This window comes from Dermacentor silvarum, chromosome 8 (genome assembly GCF_013339745.2).
Source record: "Dermacentor silvarum isolate Dsil-2018 chromosome 8, BIME_Dsil_1.4, whole genome shotgun sequence".
NCBI lineage: Eukaryota > Metazoa > Arthropoda > Arachnida > Ixodida > Ixodidae > Dermacentor > Dermacentor silvarum.
Genome location: NC_051161.1, coordinates 42,643,655 through 42,654,175, shown reverse-complemented (window position 1 = coordinate 42,654,175; position 10,521 = coordinate 42,643,655). Strand labels below are relative to the sequence as shown.

The 10,521-nt window shown below is 44.7% G+C and overlaps 1 protein-coding gene across 1 annotated transcript; it reads right to left on the bottom strand.

The window, feature by feature from the left end:
* Positions 1-690: 690 nt before the first annotated feature.
* On the bottom strand, positions 691-3,027 carry LOC119461089 (serine--tRNA ligase, mitochondrial). Its single transcript, XM_037722273.2, has 2 exons — positions 2,089-3,027; positions 691-1,670 (listed from the first exon to the last, which is right to left on the bottom strand). Exons 1-2 carry the CDS (start codon positions 2,863-2,865, stop codon positions 1,149-1,151), a joined length of 1,299 nt encoding a protein of 432 aa, XP_037578201.1. The 5' UTR covers positions 2,866-3,027; the 3' UTR covers positions 691-1,148.
* Between the last annotated feature and the right edge of the window lie 7,494 nt (positions 3,028-10,521).

Genomic DNA, 10,521 nt, shown 5'->3' with positions numbered 1-10,521 from the left:
AACTTTAATTTGCTTCTGATCTCCCCTATTACCGAACCCTTTTGAAAAATTCTTGCAGTATAATGCTCCCTGGACAACACTTACCCCCGTATTCAGAAATGCATCTTAACTTGAAGCTCATGCCTGATTTGATATAAATGACGCCTGGTGTGAACCTGCCTGAGACGCTCATTGCGTTTCCTGGGGTATGTTCACGACAGGCGTCATTTAAATCAAGTCAAGTGTGGGCTTCAAGTTAAGATGCATTTCTGAATACGGGGGTTAGTAGCATCTAGAGTGTAACCAACTTTCTGACAGGACCTGATGAAGTGCCCTATAGTGGTGCATATTATGGTCACTGCACAGCGGCCAACCGTAGCTGTCCACTTTCCATGTAAAACCACACGTACGAGATCATGTGTGCCAATGAGATGTAACAAATGGGTATGCAGTAGCCACGTCTATTACTCGTACGTCTATTACTCGTACGCTTGGTACGTCTTCACGCTCAGTTTGTGAACATTTTCTGCTTAAACACGGATATGTTGAATTGCCCTACATTTTATTACAAATTATGACCATTATATAAGATGGGCAATGGTTTTGGATGTTACTTTATGTGCCTTCTTTGACCATTTCTGTGGCAAGGCTTTCCATGATGCAGACTGTGTGGCTACAGACACCATTAAGTGCATAAGAAGGATTCATAAACAATTTTTACTAATTCTTTAATCACAACATTATAACACCGCTCACAAGGTGCTTGCATGAACTTACAACAACCTGCACTGGAAGCTATACAGAGATAGCTTCCAAATGGTCCCTGCATACCACATTTGGTAGGAACATGAGTTGAATGTGCTGGTTCACTCAAGGACTCGCATGCATTCAGGAATCAAGTGGCTAGACCTTTCCACACCGGTTTCAATAAGGAGCATTCAACAATGCAATGTGGCTAAAACAAAGGTGACACAATTTGCATGAACGTGCACTTTCGAGCACAGATTGCAAAAAGAAGAGAGCTGTTCTGAATGATTGTGCCACAAGCTTATGCACTGTCCATTAGACTTTTGTCTACCAGTCTTCACACACACACCTCACGAAGAACCCGTCTGAAGCAGTAAACAAAAGTCATCGACATGACTGCTGCAAAGTTGGGGACCTCAATGCTACCTGTTTTCCATGAAATAAAATGGCACTGGCCGTGGTATTCGTTCCGTGCCATACGGTTCCATAAGGGCTTTGTCACCCATATACCTTCTCAATGCATCAGGGATGACTACGGAATTATCCTTCTGCTGGTAGTTCTCCACAATAGCTGTAAGCATCCTCGGAACTGCACAGGCCGTGCCGTTAGTAGTAAACACATAGGATGGCGCCTCTCCCAGGGTTTGCCGACAAGTAATGCCGAGCCTGCGGCTCTGGTAATCGGTGCAGTCTGAAGCACTGCTGATCTCGCCGTACCGTCGACTGCCTGGCATCCAAGCTTCCATATCTAGCTTACGATAGGCTGGCAGCCCAAGGTCAATGGGAGGCATGTCTGAAAGTTGCACGTGGAGGTTGAGGTCTCGGCATATCTCCTTCTGGATCTCGACAAACTCCTTACGCAGTGTAGCGCTTTCACCCGGTGGGGCAAAACCAAACATTTCCACCTTGTTGAACTGGTGGACCCGGTAGATGCCTTTCTCTTGCTGAAAGAAATAACAAACAATACAAATATTTTTTTTTTTAATTTTTGATAGAACCACATAAAATAAGCTCTCTGCATGAATCAAGAAACTGAGTACAAGGCTGCTATTCTAAAGCAAGAAGTAGTCGAACTGAATCGCCACGCTTATCATCTGTCACACGCAAATCACTGTTGCGTATAGTTAGCAATTACTTTAAAAAGAAATGTCATGCTTGGAGACAATACGAGAAGCAACGAACAGATCATGCTCGTGTTAACCGGTGCCGACGAATATGCTGGTCGATAGAAAGAGCGCTCTTTGTGCTTGTCACTGCAAATTAAAACATAGTGATGGCGACCACGTAACCCCGAAACTGGCAGTGGTTAGTGGCATAGTTGGGGTGATTTACAGCCCTTGCCCCTCAACAACCACCTCTCACCTTTGTCGACGATATCTCAGCCCGATAACAGCGGCTGACTGCCATCAGTCGTTGGGGCAGGTCAGACATCTCTAAGCACTGGTCGCGGTACATGTTGGCCAAGCCCATCTCCGCTGTGCCAGAGAGGCACACCTCGGTTCCCCAGTTAGTTTTGAGGCGATACACCTGGTTCCGCAGCCCAGTCGTGAGCATGCCACAGGCTTCCAAGTGCGCGGGATGCAGTAAATCCGGGACGTACACTGCAGTGAACCCTTTCTTCAAAAGCTTGTCGACAGTGAAAGAAATGAGAGCTTCTTCCATACGGGCTAGGTCGCCGCGGAAGAAATACGTCCGCTCTCCGCACATGACGTTGTAGTTCGGATCTGTCTGAAGCAAGCCCATCCTTGACATGAGATATTCGAACCGCCTGGGAACGAAGTCCATTTGCCGTTTTTCGCCAATAACGTCCACGACGACTGGTTCGTCGCTTTCCCTTCCCAGCACGTCCGGGTGTGTCATGTTGGGCATCCTGGCGATAGCACGCATCAGGTCGATTCGCATTTGTTCGTTCTTGTGTTTCACTTTGAGCTCTTCCCATAGCGCTCGAATTTCGTCTAAGTCTGCCACGCATCCCCTCCTTGTAAGATTCTTCGTGATAAGGTTGTGGTTCGCGACGTCTGCGTAGAATTCGACGTCGAGGTCAAAAAGGCGATGCGTACCTTCCCTGAACTGTCGAGCGGGAGCAAAGACTTGCTTTCCAAGCCTTGCGAGATGTAGTAACGGTCTTATAATAAGCATGGCAGTGTTTATAATTTACGCTGAAGAAGGGGTTATAGGGCAGCTTGCATTCTATGGCTTCCCCGGTGTAATTACTAAGTTTCGCATTAAACTACTGCGCGGATCTGAGGATCGCATGTGCACTTTCCTGTGGAAGCAGACATGTTGTCGTCATGGTTTGCAGACTGTCAAGGGCAAGATCGTTGAAATAGCGGTCGCGAAAGCGGGCAGATCACTGGGGCAGAAACATGACATAAGTTCTATTTCACGATTACAACGCCAGACTCGTCTAGGTCTGTTTATTAACTTTGTAAATTAATAACTATCCACATTGTCACGATACTAGTATTGTTCTGCTTGTCCTTACACAAAGAAAAATAACATGACATTTTTTTATCCTTTTTTTTTCAGCAGGTGATAGTCCTTCCTTTTATTCTAGAAACCATTAAAAAATAATGTTAATAAGCCTCGAAGCACGTTAAATAATTTACTATAACAGTTTTCCTACCGACCAATTTCGGTTTCGTTTCCCAGGAGGTGCTTGTGTCGTGAGGTCACGTAGTAGAATATGGTCACATGAGAGCAGGACCATCACTGCCGATGCTGAAGGACGTTCTTTATTCCTGAATGTAATACCAATTTCTAGTTTCTAGAAGAGAACACCCAAAACATATTGATCGAGGAAGCGTTCCTTGTATGATTGTCATATGTTATATTTTACAGGCAAGGGCATAATCTTGGTGTAAGAAAAAGAAACTGGGAAAATTCGTTTTTTGGTAGCCCGACTACAATGCTTTTCCTGTATCATTCCGGAACATATACATTCGAACCATTCATTTGGCGCTCATTTCATTATACGTTTACAAGTTTCTATACGAATGTAAAATTACAGAGCGTGACAGATGATATTTTTAATTAATATATACTCGCTGTCCTTTCAGTTTCATCGTGATGGGCTTACAGATGCGTACTTAAAAATCTTCGATACGCTACATAAGTGAAATGTACGAGAAAACAAATAAGCCATGCTGAGATATTAATTTGTGACGTGTGATTTTTCGCTTTGAGAGGGAGAGGAATAAAGATTCAGATTGCAAAGACGTGTAATATGCTGTGATGCCGTGTATTCAGAAGTACACTCGATCCTTTAAAACTTTCAGAACTTAAAAAAAGAATCATAATGAGACACGAAAAGATTTCAGAACGTATATCCATGGGGGTTTGTTGTTACGCCAGGACGGCGTGCTCAATTTTGCGCCGCTCGTAAAACACACTGACAACGTTCCGGAGCACTTGCATACGTAATTTACTTCAAAGGCCGCAAAGAACCCACAGTCTTCAAATTTGTCCTACACATTACCCATAACATGTCCCTCACTTTGGCTAGATATAAACAAGGTGCCTCGTTAAATTCGCCGAATACATTGGAGAAACCAACTACGAACCCCTTAACGCATGAAAACAGGGAATTCAGTAATTATTTTCAAAGCTTCTAATTTAGCAGGCAACGTGAGAGTTTCGCCACACATTAAAATGAACATTTCGTATATTTTTCCTGAATTTGAAGTTGGTGTCTTGCACAATTCTTTTATAGGACTCTGGGAAACATAGCGGATGATGGCGGTATGACACTGTGGAATGCTTGAATAAGTAACTTTCCACAAAAGGCTGTAATTAACCAACACAGTTTAAACATTTAACGTACGTTCTTCTCTCATAACGTATACTTCCTTTTTCAACGAAGTATAAGCACTGTGCCCCGCATATTTTACCGATGAGCACGAGGAAAAGCAAGTATACATGCCTCGTAATAAGGCAAAAATTGAATGAAGACCAGTATTCAGCAATTATTTTGAAAATACATATAAGGTATACACGCTTCAAACTTTCGGCACACGTCACATATTAAGTGGCCTCCATTTCCTACAAGTACGAAATTTCTGCCGTTAATGGTCCTCCTAGGAATATGGGGTGACTATTTGGGCGTTTCTTATAACGCCTCTAAACGGGTCAAAGACGAGTAATTTTAATTTAACCCCTAATTAAAACACACGCTTCAAATTTTGCCTGCTTATGCACATTACGTCCCCATTTACAATATCACAATATTCCCCCATTCCAGTAAAATATAAATTTCGTGAACAGCATAGTTTTCTCAGAAAAATAAAAGCCTTCAAAGAATGGACTTAGCTAAAGCATATGACTCCGTGAAACATTCAGTTTTACTGAATGTCCTACAGAGTCATAATGTCCCAAAATATACTATTGCGTGGTTGGCAGAACTTGTGACATCAAGAGAATTTTATTACTTTATGGATGGCTGCTTTTCGTCTAAATTCAGACTCGCGGTGTCCCCCAAGGAGCAGTCCTACCTCCAATATTATTTAACATATTAAATAGTTCCATTCCCGCCAGTCAGGACGTGCAAGTTTACGTTAATGCAGATGACATTTCATTCTTCGCGGCCGACAATGGCATTTACTCTCTATAAAAAAAAAATTGCAAAGATACTTGAGTATGCTTGATGTATCCATGGCTTCAGACAATTTGCATGTCATTAAATGTAAGTAAAAGCGCAATGTTGGTACTCCCACTAAAGGATCCGATTTCAATCTCTATATTTTTTAAACAAGAACCCATTCCCCAGGTTGAGTTTCTTAAATACTTCGGTATCATTTATGACGGAAAACTCAATTGGAGTCCACATAGAAAATGTAGCATCTAAGACACAGCGCGTGCTTTAGGTTTACTGCGCAGACTGAGCAACCGAAAATATGGGCTACGTAGGGACTAAATAAATTAAATTATGGGGTTTTACGTGCCGAAACAACGGTCTGATTATGAGGCACGCCGTAGTGGGGGACTCCAGAAATTTGGACCACCTGGGTCTTTTTCGCCCCCATCGAAATGCGGCCACCGTGGCCGGGATTCGATTCCGCGTAGGGACTCTCTCATAATAATATTGTTACAGAGAGTTGTGCAAAGTGACTTTATTTACCGGAGATGGATGATGGTGACCGCGCAATCTGGCCTAGAAGCACTTCGTCCTCCTCTTCTTCCCAACTACTTCTTGTAGGCTCGTTACATTATATACATAATGTACATGCGCCCAATATCGGAATTCGGCTGTGTATTGTTCTCCGGAAGCGCTGCTTATAAAACTAAGCCTCTGGTTCTTTTGGAGCGTGAAGCCCTGCTCCTGTGCCTGGGACTCCCTAGGTTTGTAGCAAACAATGTTCTTTATCAGGAAGCGCGCCGGCCAACATTGCCCTGCAGATTCCGCATCTTAACGATACAAACATTTCTAAAATTTTTACAGCTTTCCTAATTAGACGATCTCAATATGTCTTTATAAACGATCCAAACTCCTTCTTTCTTGCTCATTGGTCACGTTTTCACACCCCGACAGATTATTTTTGTACAAAAGCAATTAGATAGCCTAAATGTGAACATTCGAGACGTAATTCCAGTTATATGACTCAAATCAGAATATTAAGACTGAATTCGATGACATTTTCCCACAAAACTCTAAGTTTCAATCAGTCAGGTTCTTAAATAATATCTGTTGCAGGATTACCTTGCATACGTACACACAGTTAACATAATAGCCCCTGACGCTTCCGTGGACGACGATAAGGCGGACATAGGCATTTTCTCGCTTTCGCTTGGCTGGTCATTCTCTTTAAGACTGCCAGATTTTACTCCCGTCTTTGAAGCTGAGCTCTTGGCAATGATTCTAGGCGCAGCGGAAACTCCCGTTGAATGAAACGAGTGCGGTTATTGCAACACATTCCCTTTCTATCTGTACTTCGCTTACAGCTTCAACCAATACGCCTGCTCTAAAGACGTTTCTCACACTAGTTCCCCCACAGCTTAATCCTGTAAAATTATTATGGGTACCAAGACACTGCGGATTACATTTAAATGAAATGGCCGATTCATTAGCACGAGCGTCCCTGAATGGACCGATAATATCGGTCCTTCCAGTGGTGGCACATGCATAACAGCGATCAGATACCGGACATATTCAATCTGTAGAGATATAATTGAAACAATAACATCTTGGACTGAATTTCAGCACCTAAAATTTCCGTGGCAAATACAGCGGTGTCCATCAAGACAATCGGAAGTAATGATCACAAAATTACGCTGCCGTGTCCCCCAATTAAACCCTATATTACGCCTGGCGATATCGCCCCTGTGTCAATTCTGTCTAGAAACAGAAACCATCGAACACTATTTTTTAATTTGTCGGCGGTATAAATTGCAAAGAAAAAGACTTCTTGAAATTCCGTTTGCTAAACTGGGGGTAAATTTAAAATCAGAAACAGTACTAACTTTCGGTACCTCAGTACAGGAACGTATTTGATGCCGTTTGTGGTTTCATTCAGTCAATTCAACGATCAAATTTTTAAATCCCTACTTACAATTTTCTTAGCGATACTTGTGTGTTCAATCATAGCAATAATATTATAAATTGTACTGTTTAGAAAAATTAATCGCTCTGTTTTGATTACTAAATTGCACAGTAACTGTAGTTTCAGAAACAGTATCTAAAAGTGCAGGTGCCCAATTCTTGGCCGATCCCCCAGATCATCATCATCATCATAATGAATGGACCCTTTAGTCTTACAACTTCAGATAACACGGCTGTTTCACGACAGTGGACATTTTAAATAATTATCTAGAAATGAATCCGCTTGCTACATTATGGCTGCCTGCTATGTATGCTGAGCGCCCAACAGAGCGCTTGCGACACACGTTATGTGCTAATTTAGGGAGAGCCGCAGAACCAGCAAACCGGCGCCGTGAGGGAAAAAAACTTACTGTTCCGGTGGAAAGCCGGCCCAGTGGCAACACCAAGTTTATTGAGCCATTAATTTTCAGGTTGTTAGGATGATAGTTATAAGCATCACAGTGCTGTGTCAAGCCGCAGGGATATGGGAGCGATAGCTGCGAGGCGTAATAGGAACGAATTTACGTATTTCGTACTAAAACTGTGAGACGACCTTGTGATTAGTCTGCGTGGACTTTGTGGCACCACTGCACCTGTGCGTCAATCCTGTCGGTGCAGAGGATGGATGTTTTTCAAATATTTGGTGCCTTGACGGCGACCGCCAGCGACACCGCTTCGAGTCGCGGGACGATATATTCCTCCTTAAAGCATCCCTTATCTCAATTACGGTGTACTAACGGTTACCGTAATGTATGTGTGAGAACTTTTGTGATATCGTTACAAAAATTCCACTTTCGGTGTGAGCGCCTCTCGTTTCTGTTCTAATTTAATATACAGCGCGCACGATTTGTGTGATTGGAATTGATTTTGATTTCATATGTTATGAAACAATTTGTGTACCTCAATGATTTTCACTTTGCATGAGACAACGAAGAAGACGAGGAAGAAGGGAACGTTCGCTGATCGAGGCCGTTATTTGCGCAGCATTTTGGAAACGTGACCCTGCTAAGCTGAAAGACGTCGATCGTAGCCGAGTTGAAACCAGCATATCTGTCGACGCGCTGAACTTTGCCAGGAAGAACGGTCAAGACCGACGTACGAAGCGCTTGCAGCTTACGGATCTCACCACAGTCTAGTCATGGAGCAGCAGCCACGGGCAGAAGTCACTGACGTCTCTGCACAAGAGCAATCCACGGGTAAAAGCAGATCCACGGAAAATCCAAGGAAATCCAAACGGTCGAAATCATCCAGGAAGTATTCCGGGCCTGCGCGGAGCTCCTCCAGGATAGACAATGACAGAACATCAGTGGAAGACAAAGATGGAAGAACATCAGTGGAAGCGAGAAGAGGTGCGGAAGAATCCGCACAAGACACCAGAGATATTCGAGGAGGTATAGGTACCAATACTGGATCACAAGCCGAACTCAAGGCGGGAACTACACGGGGTTTGAGGTACCTGGCCGAAGGCCTGGCAACAATAGCCGATGCACTGAACGATGGAGGACAAGGAATTCGCGCTGCGAGCCGTCCCGCCACTGGAAGGCCAGCGTAGCGCCGACCCATTGCCTTTTCTCAGAAGCAGCGAGTCCGAATATGTTTCCACAGAAGATGTCCCTGGCTTTCGGCGCAGCTTTCTTTGCTCCAAAGGAAGTGACGCTCAGTATCGCCGTTGCCATCCTAAGCGTCCTCAAGACCCTAAGGTCGTTATTACACTCGGGGACTCGGACGAGGCGGTCGCCGAAGGAGTGCCTCAAGACGACTTCGCCGGCTCGGAGGAGTTGGTCGTTGACAAACCGCCTCTGGGTGATGGAGGCCTAGCCTACTTGGACGATACGGCCGTCGAGAGAACGCCTCAAGGTGACTGGTTTGACGGAGGTGAACGTGGTCTACTCTTCGACCTAGTGCTAGAGTCGCCCTTATATGCTGAAGAAGAGCAGCAAGTCGAAGAGAAGACCGGGTCAGGGAGGTCACGTACTCACCAGAAAGCTCGCGGCAAGGAAACGACCTCAGACAGCGAAGTGGTCAAACCCGTGGCAGAAAAGCAGGATGGCAGCGCGGGGGCGCATAAGAGCGATAAGGCGTCTCAGAAGCAAGCGAAATATGGTGACTCGAACAACAAAGTCCCGGCGATCGTCTTCGATGAAGAAATCGCCACAGAACCGGCAACGAAGCACCCGGAGGAAAAAGAAAACGAGCTTAACAAGAACGTGCCGGCGCAACCGTCATTTCCACCGGGAGACATTTTTCAGAAGATTGTTGATTCGCCCGCGTCGCACGCAGGGCAGGCCGCCGCGCCGGCGCCTCGAGATCCACCCGCGGAGACGGAGGTCGTGGTGAGATACAGGGCTGCCGGCGCTGTTACCATGGTGCTCGTGATCATGGTGCTTCTCGTCGTCGTATCGGTGGTGGCCGATTACTACCTCTCCAATAGAGATTCCACCGACGCGACATCGCCCAGGACGCCGTTGACAAGGACGTCGACCGAGATGGCCCATGCAACGGCTCGGTTGGCGAGCGAAAACCGAACCAGACGCATTTTTGTCTTCATGTCCGAAGAAGAGACCAAAGGCGACGATATTGCCATTTTGGAAGTGAACGACGAGACATGAGCATGCTTTTCGGGATCGAGTATCTCATCAGAATATAGGGCTTTAACCTGTTGGCTTGGTGGCTTCCGATTCTTGCCGGTAGCCTCGACAGCTTTACGCACATGTCACTTTTTATATGAGCAAGCTATACCTGAAGCGAACAAGATTTGAACCTCATAAATCGGTGGCTTCCGAATTTGTGAGCAGCCTCGACAGTTTTGTGCGGAGATAATTTTTAAGGACGCTATAAAAAGTTGGTTTTTATTAAAATATAGTTTGAGACAAGATAATGCAGTCGACTTGCATTCACGTGACCGTGCATCCACAACAGCTCACTGTTTTAAACTTCCCGCAGTGCTACGTAGGTTCAGTCTAGGGACTCGGTCGGACAACAGTTTCTTTCATGGAGGATATATTATCACTGCGGTCTATCGGTTTTACACAACTTTCACGCAGTTAATACCTACAAATCTGCTCCTTCCGATAACGCTTATATTATCTCGCTTGCCTGTGAAGTCTATAACTTATGTCTACAGAGCAGCTTACAGTTTTTAAGTATGAGAGAAACAGCTCAGTGATACCTGCTATCTGGGTTCCTGAGCATCACAGGAACCCAGGTATCGTGCATAAATT

What these genes read in the sequence shown, in the direction of transcription:
- LOC119461089 (XM_037722273.2), bottom strand. Translation starts at nt 2,865, where the DNA reads ATGCTTATTATAAGACCGTTACTACATCTCGCAAGGCTTGGAAAGCAA. An exon ending in CTGAGATATCGTCGACAAAG is followed by an intron (nt 1,671 to 2,088) that starts GTGAGAGGTGGT and finishes TATTTCTTTCAG; the next exon opens with CAAGAGAAAGGCATCTACCG.